The following is an 18,098-nucleotide window of genomic DNA, read 5'->3' as shown; positions in this document are numbered from 1 at the left end:
GTTTGCAACTAGTTCCTGTGGGATAACAAATTCCTAGTCAACTTTGATTACGTAGTTCTTCCTTCTTCTGGAATTCGTTCAATCCATTTATAGGTAGCCTTGATAGAGTTTATTAATTTCTTTGAGGACAAACTACACCTCGCGGATTCACTCCTTTTCAAGTTCATTTAAAAAAGTATTATTTTCATTTTCAACTGTACTTTTTTATTATCTTTATCTTCTGCTGTGGGTATTAGCAAATTAATTAATTATGAAATTGTCACAAATTTCCGAAATTAAACATTATCCCCTAAGACATTTAAATCATATTCCTACCTAATATACCTGTTACCTATTTTGGCTACAATCCTAAATCTTCTCAAGAACAATAAACCAATTAACGTTACACAAAAGGAACCGCAGTACAAGTAATTAGTAAAGCTGGTACACGCCGTAATCCACTGTGCAAGAGAACCCGGGTCGTTTAGCTAACATTAAATATTGAGCGAGGCCGTCCCCGTGCTCAAATATTCATCTCCAGTGCAAAGAAGAGGTTTGCGATAGAAGTGTCATTACTTTGAACGAAGATCTAAACTCTAAAAGTAAGGTACCTATTCTGTTAAAAAGATGATTTACTCCGATCTAATATCAGTACCATTTTTTAAAATTAAATTTATTTTAAATTCCGAACGAATACCTGAAACTGAAACAAGGAAAAGTACTGTCAGTAGATAAATGCCACATTTTTAGAATATTAAATGTATATGTCGATAAAAACATTTTTGGAATTTTGCCTCTTATTATTTTACGGAATAAATCCTGTTTTTTGTTTTGCTTTAACATGTAAAGATTTCCAGTAATTTGTTTCAATTTGATTGATTTGATTAAACTTAATGCTAATTAATAATTGTATATATTTTTACAAGCAAACAGACTCGGTACAAAAGAACATTTACACTATTTGTAGATAAATTATACGTACACTTTAAATCAAAACTACAATTTGTTTACAAAACGGGGATTCCCCCATTTGTACCACTACCCCGTTTGAACCGCGCATTGTATATTCATACAATGCGCGGTTTGTTATATCAAGAATCTAAATTAATTATTCTATGACGTTATGTAAATTAACTTACCTACTTCATTGTATAACCCTTGAAATGTATCTGACATTGTAAGATTTGTTTTGTGACCCTAATTCTACTTGTTGACGTTGACCTTTAGCGGTCCAGAAAATCCCATAAGGGATTTTATGAAGACAACAAACTATTGTTTGATTTTCACTAGCGTACCCGTAACTTAAAATGCTACCTTAGGGAAGCGACTTCGTACGCGGGAATTTTCCACGGGAACATGTTCGTATACGGTACCCTATGTCCTTCTCCGTGAACAAAATTTCAAAGCGATTAATCGAGTACTTAGATAAAGTAACAAATAAATAAACAAACATTCGGCGAAGCCACGATAGAAGCTGAAGATTATACAAATTGAGAGAGCTATCATATTTTGTCACCAAGTTAATAAGTCAGTAAAGATTTACGAGTAGGAAATGTTAAACAGGAAAGTTAGATTACTAGTTAGAAAATACGAAAAATATGTAGCATACGATGCTGCTGTCGAACAATATTCAACATAAATCATATTATATAATTTAGCGCAGGGTTTCCCAAACTATGGGCCGTATCCCAATGGTGGGTCGCGAGCAAATATTGAGTGGGTCCGGTAGAATTATTTTTTTTAAGTGACATAAGTTACTTTTATATGTCACCCAATTTGCATGACACATAAGGTCGGAAATTAATGAGAAAATATAACCCAACAGTATTTACATTGAGGCAACTCGCACAATAGCGCCACCGTACATTTTTTATAATTTTTTTTTATTTAATACTGAAAACTAAAAAAGTATTATAATATTACCATTTTTTTTGCTTCATTTTCCTTAAGACAGCCTGAAGAGGTTAGTCCGAGTTTGGAAACCTGTACTTTATATGGGTCATAAGTACTTGTAGTCCAGAAACTTTGGAAACAACTGACTTAGCAACTAGATAATGTATCTTTCGTATTTTTCTTAGGACCTCTTTTACGGTTCATCAAACTTTATCTTGATAACTTGCCAAATCCATGTTTATGAACGTATCGTGGTAGATACTCGTAAGTACTTTGTGTAGGACATCGAGGAAATATACCTAAGGTTATTCAATGTTGTGTATTAAAACACTGGGTTCTTGTTTATATTGTTATGATATTATTGTTATTGATAAAACATTGAAATTCTTTTGTGTCTTTGTATCACAGAATATTGAACTGAAGAGTATGTAACACTGAGAATATGTAACACTTTTCACTATTTAACAAAGCTACAAATTTATATTAACAACAAAAATATTACGATCTAATTAATCAAAATATCTGGTCAGAGTAAGAATAGTGAATTTGTACTAAATTATATGAATTAATTAATTAATTATATTATTATTACGTGCTTTTTCTTTAAATCAGGAAGTAATTTCTTACTCCGCTCAGAACGAAAATGAAAATATATTGACAACTAGAATGATTTTCTAATCTTACATCTTAAAATGAGATAATACCTAATAATGGCAATGTTAGTAAACACGGAAAGTCTCCGTAACTGTAAGTATGTCTGTAATGGCAATTTCGGCAACCCTGGTGGTAATGTTTATGAGAAATTTACTACCACCCGCATAAAACATGCGACAGGTGTCAAAAATTTAACGTCTTCGTTTAAAGCCGCCTTTGTCTTATGAACGGCCTTCCCTTTTAACGGCTTATCTCTCAGGGAACCACTTGCTTTCGTGGTAAGTCTACTTACTAATATATATTATAAATGCGAAAGTCTTTGAAAGTCTTCTCATTAGGTGGGCCGTATGCCTGTTTGGTTGCTCAGTACTATAAAAAAAGGTAATTTTTTTACCCCAGCTTGACAGAGTATGAATACATTTATAAAATTAGTACAGATGAGTTTTACAACAGTAAGACGACAAAAAGAAAATTGAATTTTAGATGTCCGGGAAATTCCGGACTTTAGAAGATTTTTCCAAGTTTTAGCCGCGTTTTCGAAAAGTTTTAACATAAAGTTAAGATATTGGGTACATTTTCGCCGGCACTTTAGCAAAATGTTGATAGCTATAATATAATTAATGCGTTTTTATGTTGATTTCTTTGACCGTCTTCCATAAATAATAATATCTTTTCGAGTCCAAATGGCAGGCTAAATTATACTGAATTATCATTGAAAGAACCGTTTGATTTTAAATGCAGTTTTGTGGTGAAAATATCGGCTAATCTGAACGACGAGACCACAGTAAATATTATTATACCATGTAAAATAGCAGAAATATTTTGACAGATGCTTTGGTATAAACTGAACCATAAACTAACATAGTCGTTGTAAAAAAAAACTAGATCTAAATCGGTTCAGCTTTTGGCTGCTACGACTATGATGCCACGGACAAGCATACGGATAAACTGACCTGTTAAACTTATATTAATAACTTAACTTATAAACTCCCCTTCCCCCCGAGGGGTTAAAAACATAAAATTAAACACTATTTTCTAACAAATACTTTTGCTCAAAATAGGTAAGTATTTTCATTTTAACCAAACCGCCATTGTTACACACACGACTCCAGTTTTCCATTTTTCATTTGACTTTATCTTTTTATTTACTTTCCCGGAATTAAAATGCAGCAGTGTTGAGGTCTCCCGCAAACTTCTATTTTATTCTCGGTGTTAAGAGTGCTGTAACACTTTTTAATTTAGCAGATTAAATTGTAATTCTTTAGCTTAAATAATTATTATTCAAGTTTCTTAAAGGATTTATAAAATACGGGTATTCATAAAAGTTGTATTTTACTACATATTGTCGGCTACACTTTAGAATAGTACGCCGTAACTTTGGCTATTTCGATCTACATTGCTGGTTTTATCCTTGCGGTACAAAAGCTCATATGCATAACGCGCAATGTGAGTGTGTAGGAGCAATATAAGATTTTAGTAGTGCAGAGAAAATGTATGGCCAATCTTATTGGCTTTATAAGATATATTTTATAGTTGTTTACCAACGCGTCGTAGGATATTCCTTTTTATTTATTTTAAAACGAAACACCGCAGCATGCAACAAAGTAACCGAAGCAATATTTTTCCTTCGCGAAAGAATATAAATTTATTCCGAGCATCCACGGTATCGTTAGCATATTTTTATTTCGCTCATTAGAATAATTAAGAATTTCTGAGACGCCATGGAAACTCCAGGTGCTTTCCACTAATTACTGGTGCAAATTCCTTTATTTTTCTTTTGCGTTGCATCGCAAAATGTAAGAGAAATGTCTCAAGATATCCTTTCGTAATCTGTCTTTTGATTTTATGTATTCTGTTCTATGAAAGTCTCTCCGGTCTCTGGAGTCTCTGCTCCCTAATATAGTGGGTATGGATAGGAGAATCTACCTACGCAAAATGACCTCTCTTTCATCCCCGTGGGTTCCCAGTTGTATGATACCGCGCAGTCAGAGTCAGCTTAATAAATAACCTTAAAATTTCGAAGTTTCCGGGCGCCTTCTTGTAGTCAATCTTCCTTAGGACTACTAATAAAAAGGACCCTGTCTGGGTAACAACATAATAAATTATACACCTAAACCTACCTTAGGAATCACACTATCTTTTGGTGAAAAGCGCATGAAAATCCGTGCAGTACTTTTTTTCAGTTTGTCCCGAACACACAGACAAACGCGGCAGAGGTTTTGTAATACCTAATGTAAGAAATTTATTGCACAAACGTGCGAAATGACTACCTTTAGAAAACTATGGCACAAAATACAATTTTTAAAAGTACAACAGTAGGATATGGTACTATGGTAAGCGATATCCCAAGCCCTTACGATTGTCGACTTTGGCTGCTACGTGTGCCGAATTGTGACCAAGAGAAAGGCGACAAATTATACAAGGCTTATGGTTCAATATGTCGGCTAATCTTTATTGCTTTTGGCACTAACTGGATCAGTTTTGGAATTCTAAATAGCGTGTTTTTATGAAAATATTGTATGACCCACGAATCTGCATTGGGCCCAAGTTGTGGCTCAATCTATAAAGAGGTAAGCGTTTGTGAGTTTATATGTTTGAGGCGGGTAATCTCTGAAAATACCGAACCGATTTAAAAAATTCTTTCACCATTAGAAAGTTACATTATCCAAGCTTATATTTTATCTCAATATTCCTACGGGAGCGAAGCCCCTAGAGGTACATCTAGTAGTTTAATAATTTTATTCATTCGGAAGGCCAGTGACTCAGAAGTTAGGACAGTAAAATGGACGATAATGTGGATGAAATATATGCAGATATTCTTACATTAATGTAGGAGGAGCACCGCTCAACGGATTTCTTTAATTTTGTAAGATATCTAAGAAGTCAAGCCAGTGATCAAACAGCCAAACATAACACTCTTCATTTTATGACAGGGGAAATTTCAAGTTTAAATCTAAGTTTTTTGTTTATTCAAACTTTATTTACCAACTAGTATCTCTTCCCGACTTCGCTCGGATAATATCTAACATAATAAATTACACACTTAAATTTTCCTCAGGAATCACACTATGTATTGGTGAATACCGCATGAAAATCTGTGCAGTAAGTTCGAGTTTATCACAACAGTCAGACGCGTCAGAGGACTTTGTTTTATATGTAGGATAAGGATTTGGTACAAAAGGCGATTTGGTATTCTCTGCCGTCTTTAAGAAAAAATGAAAGATCTTTATTTTTAGTTTTAAATATTTCGTGCTCTTATAGATGTGATTCGTGTCGGATTCCAAAGAAGACTAATTAACCAAAAATCAGGTTAATCCAAATTAAATTTTCTGTTCTTTGAGCTAAAATACATAATTGCTTAATCCTCAAACGAAAAACTAATTGGGGCCCGAGTTGCAAAATAAGAGTTTCTCTCTCTAGTTATTAACTTTTTGTTTTAGGGTAATTTAATGGGTAGTCAACTAGAGGATAAACTTTACAACTCGAAATTGTATTGCAGTACATTAAAAAATGTTAAATTGCACTTTTAAGTGTAAGTAGTTACTTAAACAAATTAAAAAAATAACAGTGTACCTATTAGTGAATATATGGAGTTGTTGTAAGTATTAGGTATCGCTGAAAAAAGATAGGTAATGAAGCGGTGGTCCTGTGTTTCCGACCGTCCGCCTGTGGTCGAAAAGCCCCAGGTCAACTTTGACGTTAACTTTAACTTACGCCAAAAAACTCAAAGTAGGTATATTAATAACTCAAAGTAGGTATTTTAATTTGTTTTAACATCAGCGGCTCGCGCTACTCACCCTTAGCGTTAGACTACAGATTACTAAAAGTTAAATTTGTATGTGCGTGACTGACACATTCTTTATGTACCTACGTAAGATATAAATAAGTACTGGTGAAGTATTATCTGTGATTTAGGCTATCGACTACACTGTAATTCTACTTTTCTTTATATTAGAATTAGAACCACGTTAATCATTATTATATAAGGACCAAGTACACTTGCCCGTCGACATTGTGATTCAGAACACCTTTGCATAAATCACATCCCATTGGGAATTTATTGTAATTCTAATCAAAAAATATTCTTAGAGAAAAATTGAGAACTGAATTATTTTAACCGATTTCTGTAATGCTAACTAATTTCAACACTCGACGAAAGAGATACTCCGGATACAACAATACAACTGGATACATGTGAAGATCAGTGTTCAAAGACAAGACAAGAGTGTTCAAGTAAATGTTAAATGTTCAATGAATACGTTGCTAATGATTTCGTTAAGAAGTATATTAAGTAAAATAACTTGTTAGAATTTAGCTGAAACGGCTCCGTAATTGCTTTCAAATGTTTTCAGTGTTGCCATGTAGGACTAACGAAGCCCACTTCATCGGGAGATGTAAATATTAACTTTCACATAAATAGTAGTTGATTAAACATTTGATTAGTAAATCTAGTTAGGGAATACTGTAACTAACTGAACTTAATTTAGCCTAATTGAGAAAGAGTCATGTCCCATGTATTTTTTGACTTAAAAGAAAGTTATGGAAATGAATTTTTAACGAACAAAATTTTTTTGCCATAGCAATATCAAATAGAATGGTCATGATTGGTTTATAAAAAACGTATTGCTACCAGCCAACGGGAGACAGCGCCCTCATTTATATTCTTCACTTTCTGGACAGACTGTACCTTACTCATAAACTTAATTTGGACAAACCGTTTGCCGATAACATTTTTTTTCTACAAGTCTCCAAACCACTTTATTTCAACGAAATTGTAATCAAGTCAAGTCAAGTCGCCTAAAGGCATTTGACATGACTTTTTCGACTACCTAACTAGATAGGGGCAATGCCCATTGCCGTTCAGAGAGGAAACCCATCGCGTGTAATAAATAGGTACCTACTTTTGCATCGGGTACCATTCACGGAACGGAAGCCATCGGAACGCCAGCGCAGGATGATTGGTCCCACAATTCTGAGACCATTTCAGGGGGTAAATCCCTCATGATAGTCCGGCATTTTTACCTAACTGCTGTCATCAGTAAAATAAAAGTACGAAAATACTACTTTTATGCTCGTAAAAAGTTAAAAAACCAACCCATTAAAATAACAAAAATGTGAAATATAGTCGCGTGCAACTTTAAAATGGGGAAGAAACTATGGGAGTGCTATGTAAAATTAAAACTATAAAATTTATTTATTGCAGCACTTCCATTTTGTTATCGCTCATAAAGTATAGTTCTGATAAACATCAATGTTTTCTGACGGCATGTTTCCGAAGTGTATTTTTCGAATGCGATTTTCTTTACAGTTCGGTTTTATGTGCTATTGCTTAACAGGTAATTAATATTTAAATGGCTTTTGCTCTACAGGTACACATATTTTTTTACTAATTTTAAAAATTGATCGAATCTATTAATGTAAATATAATGCGAGCACTGAACCAGGATCGACAGGGGGTTCAATTCCCGCTCGATTCCAGAATTTCTTTGCCTCATTAGTATCGAAGCAAATTGTTATCGTACTGTCTTAGCGTGGATTCTTCATACATGGTTACCTATTTTTACTACCACAGATGTAGGTAGACACAACATCTCGTACAGAACATTATTTGGATCACTTAACATGTTATTAAATTATGATTTAAATTTTACAGCGACATCGTGGCTGTGTGATGCAGTAAGTGTCAACATGCAAGGGTCTTTAACACTCGGCAAGGAAGTAATGGACATGCTAACACATTACATAGGAGGAGATTTCTTCCTCATCAACGGCAGACGATCCGAATCCGGCCAAGCAATCGATTTTTACACTCAGATCACAAAGTCAGCAGAGCTGTGCGATAGTTTGAAATTATGTAACACTGGTAACCTTAAAGACTTCGTAGACGAATATATAATTACGCTCGGTAAAGCTGTAGAGAGTATATTCGATGTTGTTACACATGGACACCGGAGATCAAAAGAATCTGACACTATTTTCGGTGCAGAATTCGTGAGAGCACTCAAAGAAATCGAACCACTTCTACATGCTGCTAATAATAAAGTTACAGACAACAACGAACAACACATATGGACAAGTACTATTAAAAGAATCAGCTCAAAATTACAAAATAGGGTTGCCATTTTTACAGACAACAACCTAGAAGGTCGGACAGAAGATATAATTAACGTTAAAAAGAAACTGAGCCAAAAATTAATACTGGCTATTATTGCCGTCGAGGACACATATTTGAGAAAACTTTGTAGTGTTCACAGAATTTGTTTTAGGCATGTTGAATGTACTAGGAGTCTGAACATGTTGCTGGACAGTTTTAAAAATTTAGACGAAAGGACTGCGAAGGAGTTTGTAAAAATATTCCATAATGAGCTTGAGGAGACAGAATTCTTTGGACGTCTAAGAGAGGAGACGGCAAATGAATTCCAAGTTGTGCTAAGTGATTTGTCTAACACAGACACAGTGCAAGCTAAGGAAATTCTGGCATCTGTTCAGAGTACTGTTGAATTTAGATTGAAATCAGATACTACAGCACAAGGTATAACTGGTGGTTTTGACACTAAATTAGTGAATATCATATTATCAGATATGGATTTCGTGTACGGCAAGCATAAACCGGATCCATTCCATAGTTTTTTGACGAATGTCTACAAGTGGCAGACCGCTGGTTCTAATCTTAAATCTGGAATGAGAACAGTTATTAAACGCATTGACAGTGATTTAAAAACTGCCAACGATGATATTCGTTATAAGGTGATGAACGAAGTAAGGGTATTTTTAGAAATAACCCTCGACCCATGAGGTATTCCATCTTAAAAAGCTAAGGCCTTCAAACCGTGTCTACTTATACTTTAGAGTGCTTTTTTAAAATTAAACTTATCAATACTTTATTAAAGTCAATTTTCTTTTAATTCCTTTTTCGTATATTCGAAAATTAAGTAGGTACCTTAAGTAAATACGTCCTCTGAGTCCTAGGATGTATGTAGGTACCACCACATTTCATTTAACCATCGATCCAGACAGCGCATTGTATCGATTTCTATGAAATTTGATGAAGCGGTTTATCCATAAAAGCGTACCAGACAGATTTTCTCATTTCTTATTTATTATAGTCAGTAGTTCATCGGACCCTGGGCTCCGACAAAAGAAACAACTCTCTGCCGCACAAAGGTAGAAGATGCAATCGCGAAAACACTCAGATGAGAGAGTATATCGATGTAATTTAACGAACAATGCAAGGTTAGAATCTATCGTTAGATGAAAAGCAAGAATGCGCTTGAAAATGCAATAAAAAGTACACATATATTTTAGCTTCGACAAAATCTATAGATGATAAACATAAAATATAGGTTTCGTGTAGCCGAGTTCCTGTCAATCCTAGTGGAGCATTCTATGAATAGCGATCAGCTCATAGAATAGAATGCATCCAATTCTCTTCACTTCCTTAGCTCTCGAACCTATACAAGGAAATATTAAATTGTAGTTGCGTTTGCAACTAGAATTTAATATTCCTTTATACCTTCCCTGTCGGCGGTGCTCCGCTTCCAAAAGGAGCTGGGCTGGCTGGAATAATCAGCGGCTCAAGACTCCGCACGCAGAAAGGGCCCAGACAAGAGGCCTAACTGCGGAAAATTGTCCTCGAGGGAAGTAAGTAAGTAATACCTTCCCTATCACTAGGTACGAACATAGTATAAAATAAAGATGCTTAGATCTTTTAAATTACGCAACGGATTTTGATGCGGATTTTTAAAATAGTGTGATTCCTGATAAAGATTTATGTGTATAATTATCGGGGGGTGAAAATTTGGAGCTGTCATTTTGGACAAGCACTCTTTAACGAAAGGTCATGTCATTCGTTCATTGCATCTAAATATACCTTCGCAAATACGTAGTAAAAAAAGGGTCAAATTCTTAAATTGAACAGGTTATATGGTAAACCCTAATAACATTTAATAACATTTTGAAATTGCCGCCCCCTGAAATCTGCCGCCCTAGGCTCCAGCCTACTCAACCTACTGGTAAATCCGCCAATGTTTACCTAGTTTAAGTATACATATAGGTAATTATCAAAAGAAAGGAATACTAACATTTTATTGAAAAATACCGATATTGTTATCTTTGTAATTGATACCCAACAAAACATCTATACAAACTGTATCATTGTTGAAGTTCACAATACAAAATAACATTTTGGGTTTTCCGTCAACAGAAGGTAGGAATAACATTGACTGGGGTGTGGTAACAGCTGGTATTGCCATTTAAATCGAATTAGTGTTGCCATTACGGCGAAATTGTATCAAATAAGTAGCTGTACATAAGTATGTTTATGAGTACTTATATATTTGAACCGGGCGAGCAAGATATCATTTCGACCATTAGGTACACATCGATTGAAAGATAGTTATGAAAAAATTGAGCGAGTGGTAAATGTAACGTAAATGGGAAAAAGATACTTATGTAACGTGCTCCGTGTTTTTATGTATCGTAGTATGCCCCCTTAATCCGTTTTTTTAATCACTCTTTTAAGAAATGATGCTATTTACTTGAAACATCGTATAAAAGGTTCTACCTATACATAAGGTAATGTATGTATATGCGTACTATGTTACACCCTGTCAAAATAAAAAGGTGTAAAAAGGTGCCGCCCCCGCGCCCCCTGAGAATAGGTATTGGAATAGAAAAATTCATCGAATTTTGGCTTCTAAAGATCATCAGCTTGTTGTCTACTTGTACATAAGTTTCCCACTAATTTATATAAGTAGATACATAAATTAAATGTTTGTGGTAGACACCATTTCTATATACTTACATTAGCTACAACCCCATACAATAATATTTGCAGATTAGGGTTACTGGTTTAGGGCTAGGCTTTGCATTAAAATGTTACGATTTAGCCTGTTATTCATAAAAAGATAACTTAGGTACTTCGTAATTGTAAGCTAAATTATGTTTTGTCACTCTTGCACTTCACAAAATTTGGCATTAACAGAACAATACGAAAAATACTTTAGCTTCAAGCATGCTTATTGTTAAACGCCTTGTCTCATCTACTTCTTTTTCAATCAAATCAATCAATCAATTTATTTGTCAATCGTAGGTACAATAACTAATATTGCAAAAATTATGATATACCTAGTGCGCCATGTTCCATTATGTATGCATATGTATGCATGATAATCAACAATTAATGGCAAAGAGGTAAATTAAAACATTACTATTTCATTCCCTCTCACTTTGTACCCGACTTTGTATTTTGTTTTTTCTCTTTTTGTATTTTGTTTCAATCTGCTCATCACAGCTCTTAATGATTATTAGCGTTATTATCATCTCTATTGTAATCTAACAATGTTAAATGCTCTATTAAACTACCACAATTACCTAACTACCTACTGAAATGAAAATTAAACATAGTTAGGTAACCCTGGCAAAGCCAATATTGGATTGGATGGCTGTGGAAGCTGCTGTCAATATCGCCAATATCAAAGGCACCCACGCGGCAAACAGTCTAGGAGTAGTGCGTGAAAGTCAACAAATTGCTTTTAACGATTTTCTGTGTAAACTTTGTCCACTGACCTGAATATGCTATACTGTGATTAAGTTGCTGCATCCCAGAATGGATGGGTTTGCTTGCGCACAATAGGTATTGCGTATTTTCCCATTTTATTCTTACAGAGTTTAACACAGCAAAGTTTTATTATGTACTCGTAAGTACTAAGTACCTAAGTATATTATTAGAGCGCGGCGGTTCAGTCGTGCAGGTCGTGCTCCGTAGGTACCTAGTTTTGATATTCTAGATATAAGAACATTACCTCATGGATTTAGTAAATACTTCGAAGTACCTACTAATTCCATGCATTACCGACATTGTGATATTTTTCGACGGACAAGGCAGAAATTAGGTATATGAAGATTCGACGTACATCAACGCATGTAAGTGTCGAAACCTATGAAAAAGAACGGATCATAACGAAATGTTGCGTTGACGCAAATGGGGCGGTAGCTCTAAGTTGCATGGGTTTGCTTGATAAGAAATTGGCTGGGATTAAAACTCACAATACAAAAATAAAAATTAAACGTACGGAATCATAAGTATAGCACTTCAAGTACCCTTTATTTATTCGGTATACAATACATTGCTGATTTTTCATTGCGGTAAATAAAAGCTCTTATACTAACTACGCAATGCACACGCAACACGTCGGCGGCGTCTGTCCGAGTTCGGCGATAGTGGCAATGTAAGTCGATACTACTAAAGTTTGACAAATTGCTTGCCAATGATAGTGAGGAACCGGCAGGCAGTACTGGTACTGCTAATAGTAGGTATGTAGTTTAATAAAATTCCAGTAGATGGCGCTTCAAAAAAATAACCATAGATAGTCTAAATTGAATTTGTTTGTTACAAAAATTAAAAAATAAAATACAGAAGATAAATCAAGTCTTTTAAATTATTTGTATAGGTACAATGTTCATTATGTTAGTTTATATACTACATTTTAAGTTTGTTTAATTCACATTCCACGACAGGTACAAAAACACATTCCACTGATGTTGTAAATCTGAAAGCTTGAATAATGAGTGTATGGGATTTTGTTAACCAACCACAATTAATCGACGCGGCTGATTTTGATAAAATTTGTTACATACCTACGCGTCGCAACGCAAATACGTGGTATAAAAACGGATTTTATTTTACTTTTTACCATTATATTTTTTAGTTTTTATAATAGTGTTGCCATATGAAAAATTTGGTTTTACTTGAACGCATGTACATTTAACGTGTAACCGTCATTGAAAGATTGAAACCATAAACAAAAAACTAACTTCACTTTCAATGTGACGTTTCCCGTCACTATCTTTTTGTTTCGGCCATTTACGCCGAAAGTACTGTGTTCTGTTTCGGACACGAATCTTTTCGTGGCCGATAGATCAGTGATCTAATATTTAAGCAAGATGGTGCAGAAGAAGGTAAAGACCATGTGCGTTGTATAAATCATTATATTTTTGTGTGATGAAGTGAAAAACTTGTGATAACTTTGTATAGATAGACATGTTCTATCGTCACCTTTGTTTTTGTTTTTCCGGTAGTAATTATGAGAATATTGTGATAATGTATGCGTTTGTGTTCTTTTTTACTGGTTTATATTGCAATTCAGCAAGTACCATTACTCAATGCGTTGTTTTTAGGCCGAATAGTTACTACAAATATTTCTAACCTCATCCTCCATGATGTTAGCAATAGGAAATAGTATGAAGTGTTGTGATTACTTAGCAATTGTCGTCAAGATTTCCAACGTATCATCAAATGAAGCTTGTGTCTTTGGTTATGATGTGACTTAGAAATTACTGATTTCTTTTCAGCCTAAGAAGAAGGTCGGCAAGAAGGTGGCGGCCGCCCCTTTGGTCGTCAAGAAAGTTGAACCAAAAAAGGTTGTAAACCCACTCTTTGAAAAGAGGACCAAGAACTTCGCTATTGGTATGTATAATTTTTTACGATTTATTTACAGATTTTCTCGGAACTAATATAATATTATAAATACCTAACTATGAGGCCAAATGATGTAAAACTTCAACTGAAAAACCATGTGGTTATCAAATATACGAGCTTTTTAACACTGATTGGCCTTATCAAACAGCTCCGAATAATATCACTAAGCATGTCTTGTGAGTTGGCATCAAGCTCATGAAATGCCTTAGCTACAATAAAATCTTGACCTTCATCCTATTATTTCTACTTTTATCATAAACAACAGAGTGGTACAAAACAATGTAGCAATGAGGCCTGACTCTTAAAGCCCGAGATTTTTTCTACCAGTGAACCAATAGGTGATGCAGAGTGAAAATAACATTTACATAAATTATATTACTCATACTAATGAAAACCATTGTCAGGCCAGGACATCCAGCCAACTCGTGATTTGTCCCGCTTCGTAAGATGGCCCAAGTACATCCGCATCCAGCGGCAGAAGGCCGTGCTACAACGCAGGCTCAAGGTGCCCCCACCGATCAACCAGTTCACACAGACACTTGATAAGACCACAGGTAATTATGGCATTTCAAATTTTTTTCTGAATTCCCAGTGATAACATTTTTATGTCTTACTAAACAATGTCTAATATTTCTAAACACATATATTCTCTCATTTTATAATATTTTTTTAGTAGTATATTTTCAGTTTAATGAAATGATGATTTTCAAATGCAACAATGAATCTCTATGATTATCACAAAAATACACGAGCTTTTTAACTCTGATCTATCATAGAATTCTATTGGATTACTGTTTTGTGTTTAAATTTTATAACAAGATAAAATTTGTATTTCAGCTAAGGGTCTTTTCAAAATCTTGGAGAAATACACACCTGAGACTGAGGCAGCCAGGAAGGAAAGGTTAAGGAAAGCTGCTGAAGCTAAGGTAATAATCTACAATCATCACTACATTCATAGTCTAAAACAAAGTCGCCCACCTTGTCTGTCTTTTTAGCATCTTTCTTCTTTCAAACCACAATGAATTTTGATGCAGTTTTTAGTGTTGTACTTCCGAATGTTACTAACATTTATTTGCTACTACACTTTATTGGAAAGTGCAGAATATAGACTTATTGATTGAATATAGATTTTTCCAAAGGCAAGGAATAATTAGGAAAAATACAAAATATCTTATCGTCCATAAAATATAATAAAACTACAAAAAAAATAAACTCTAAGGACTAATGGCGACATCTTTATCAGCATTTAGTTTAAGAAAATGATGCATAAAAACAAATTCTGAATGCCATGCGGACATTTTCCACCAAGATCTCTGATGCCATTGAAATTGTACCACTAACGTTTTGGAATTAGAACATACTACAGCGTAACACAAACTACAGGTAGCTAAGAAGGAAGAGCCACCGGCGAAGAGGCCTAACACCCTCCGGGCTGGCACCAACACAGTCACCAAGTTGGTGGAGAAAAAGAAGGCCCAGCTGGTCGTCATCGCACACGATGTAGACCCTATTGAGGTATGGTTAGGTTATATGAGGTATGGTTAGGTAGGTTATTGTACTACCAAGCAGCAAACATGCATAAGGCCCACCTGATGTTTAGTACTTCGTGGTTAACAACTGGACACAACTAGGGGGGTCACACGCGCGTTGCCAACTACGTGGCCTAGGATCTTTTTGCCACAGTACCCTGTTATTTCACTGCATCTTCTCACTCTTGGGAGATGGAATGGGAGAAATGCTGTTTTGTGGGTGAAATATATTTTTATAAATTCTTGGTCTAACCAAGAGAAACCAACAGTGGAATAGGTACTTGTAGTAGCTATGATGTTAGAATTTCTTCACCTGAGGCTGTAAATCGTACAGAATTTACATGCTGCATGAAGATTGTTGACTCTGAGCTACAGCTAAAAAGAATATAGGAATACTACACACTACTAATACTTACACCTATTGTTATAATCCTTAAGTTTTTCCTGAAGCTAATAGAGGCTTTTAACAAGTTCGCCACTTGTACCATATAGATTTATTTATTCAAATTTTATTTACTTTCAATAAATAAATAAATCAAATTGTGGACATGTAGGGTATGGTTCCACCTTAAAATGGGACCATCCTCCCATGGATGTCGCACGAGGCAACTTAGAGACATATAGCTTAGGCAGCTTATAGGAAACAACAGCATTTCCAAAAAGGGTTGACTTCATGCATTGTAAAATAGCAATACAAGCCGAATTTTCAAAATTTTATATTAGTTAGTTATTTTTTTCGCTGTCTCCGGCATCGCGGAGTCACAGCTCCGAACGCAACCGGGAACTGGAAAATTTTCATAAACGCCATGTTAAATTTATAACTTTCTATCATAATTCCACCTTGTACCTTTTCTGCACATATATTTCTTTGACTAATAAACATTTTCATACATTTTCAGCTGGTACTGTTCCTTCCCGCTCTATGCCGCAAGATGGGCGTCCCGTACTGCATCGTGAAGGGCAAGTCCCGCCTCGGGGCGCTGGTGCACCGCAAGACGTGCACCTGCGTGGCGCTCACACATGTCAGTAGCGTTTTTTATACTTTATCGTATTAGCTTCTCGTGCGTCTTTAGCTGCATGCCGTTGTGTTACCCCTTTTACCCACAGTTTTCGGATATCTTGACCAAATCGCGCACTCGATAAAAAGTACTCTGTTTTAATCCAAGATAAGCTACCTCAATACCACATTTTCTTAAAATTTACCTAGCTGTTTGAACGTTAAGAAATGACATACATATACACAAACTTTCGCCTTTATAATATTAGTGGGATGCATTTGGAACAAGAACATCTCTACCACAATGCGCTTCGCGAGAGTTTACATCTGGCATGATGTCTATGGTTTGTCTACAAAATAGGCGCCTTATATAGGATATTTTGCTAATGCTCTCGTTGCGCGTATTTTACTTAGCTTTAAAATGCCGTATATTCCACCAGAATGCGCTGGCGTCGTAAAATTGTAGTTATTTAGTAAAGGCATATAATGATGATTTATTTGCTATCTAAATGCCGTGCTGACAACCATCTACCACCAATAGATTTTATCTGAATATGCCTGTATTATTAACGAAACAGAGGTATAGAAAACAATATTTTTCGCAACATAATTTTAAGATACCCAATTGGCTACTTAAACTGGGTAAAAAATAAATACATGTAGGTATTTAGTTTTATGAAATTACTTTATTTACTACTTTTTGTTCTCATTAAACTAGCATTAAGAAATGCATTTTACACATATTTTTTTCTAATGTCAAAAATATATTATTTTTTATTATTAGACAGTAGAGGTAGCCAATTGAAAATTACTTTATTTCCCGATTTTCATACGGTATTTAAATTGAATTTTTTTTTTACATACCTAATTTCGTTTCCAGCTAGATAGGGACCAAATGGACTGGAATTGTAAATTTAAAAAAAAATGTTGACCCTCAGGTGGAGTCCGGCGACCGTGCGTCGTTCTCGAAGGTGGTGGAGTCGATCAAGACGAACTTCAACGAGCGCTACGAGGAGCTGCGGCGGCACTGGGGCGGCGGCGCGCTCGGGAACAAGTCCAACGCGCGGATCGCCAAACTCGAGAAGGCGAAGGCCCGCGAACTGGCGCAGAAGCAGGGCTAGGGAATAAATGATTAACATTACCTACTCTGTGTTTTATTTTCTTTCAAAGCAATCGATTTTAATATGTATAATGTCGCAATGTATACCGAATCCGCACAAATTTGGCAAACTGTTCGACGTCAGTGTGGACTGGCCCAACGCAGACGAACATTCTCTGCGGCCACAGTCTGCGACGGAGCCATGCCGCCGACACCTGAACAAATTTGTAGGTGCAACAAAACTATATAATTTGTCAAGCGCTTACATAGGTACAGTACGCCTGTTTATCATTGAGTTGGCAGTTTTCTGATACTACATACATAATTTGTATAAAAATTCTGTTACATTATGTACTGTTCTATATAAAAATTCTATCACGTTTTACACGATTCTACTAATAGTGCTACCCCCCATTGTGATATCGGGACTTTGTAAAATATTTTGACTATTTCAATATGTAACTAATC

The 18,098-nt window shown here is 35.2% G+C and overlaps 2 protein-coding genes and 2 non-coding genes across 4 annotated transcripts; all 4 read left to right on the top strand.

Moving 5' to 3' along the window:
- Nucleotides 1–7,705: 7,705 nt before the first annotated feature.
- LOC128670163 (uncharacterized) lies at nt 7,706–9,420 on the top strand. The gene is made up of 2 exons (XM_053745613.1): nt 7,706–7,862; nt 8,180–9,420. The coding sequence occupies exons 1-2, from the start codon at nt 7,778–7,780 to the stop codon at nt 9,319–9,321; spliced, it is 1,227 nt and encodes a 408-aa protein (XP_053601588.1). The 5' UTR covers nt 7,706–7,777; the 3' UTR covers nt 9,322–9,420.
- A 3,915-nt stretch (nt 9,421–13,335) lies between these two features.
- RpL7A (Ribosomal protein L7A) lies at nt 13,336–17,672 on the top strand. Its single transcript, XM_053745614.2, has 7 exons — nt 13,336–13,485; nt 13,879–13,993; nt 14,410–14,559; nt 14,843–14,931; nt 15,389–15,520; nt 16,434–16,556; nt 17,470–17,672. Exons 1-7 carry the CDS (start codon nt 13,471–13,473, stop codon nt 17,650–17,652), a joined length of 807 nt encoding a protein of 268 aa, XP_053601589.1. The 5' UTR covers nt 13,336–13,470; the 3' UTR covers nt 17,653–17,672.
- LOC128670453 (small nucleolar RNA SNORD36) lies at nt 14,069–14,142 on the top strand. Its single transcript, XR_008404769.1, has one exon. It is a non-coding gene; the product is annotated as a small nucleolar RNA SNORD36 (small nucleolar RNA).
- LOC128670454 (small nucleolar RNA SNORD36) lies at nt 14,697–14,776 on the top strand. Its single transcript, XR_008404770.1, has one exon. It is a non-coding gene; the product is annotated as a small nucleolar RNA SNORD36 (small nucleolar RNA).
- Nucleotides 17,673–18,098: the final 426 nt, after the last annotated feature.

The sequence above is a fragment of the Plodia interpunctella genome, chromosome 5 (genome assembly GCF_027563975.2).
Source record: "Plodia interpunctella isolate USDA-ARS_2022_Savannah chromosome 5, ilPloInte3.2, whole genome shotgun sequence".
Classification (NCBI taxonomy): Eukaryota; Metazoa; Arthropoda; class Insecta; order Lepidoptera; family Pyralidae; genus Plodia; species Plodia interpunctella.
This window is presented reverse-complemented; position numbering and strand designations above follow the sequence as displayed.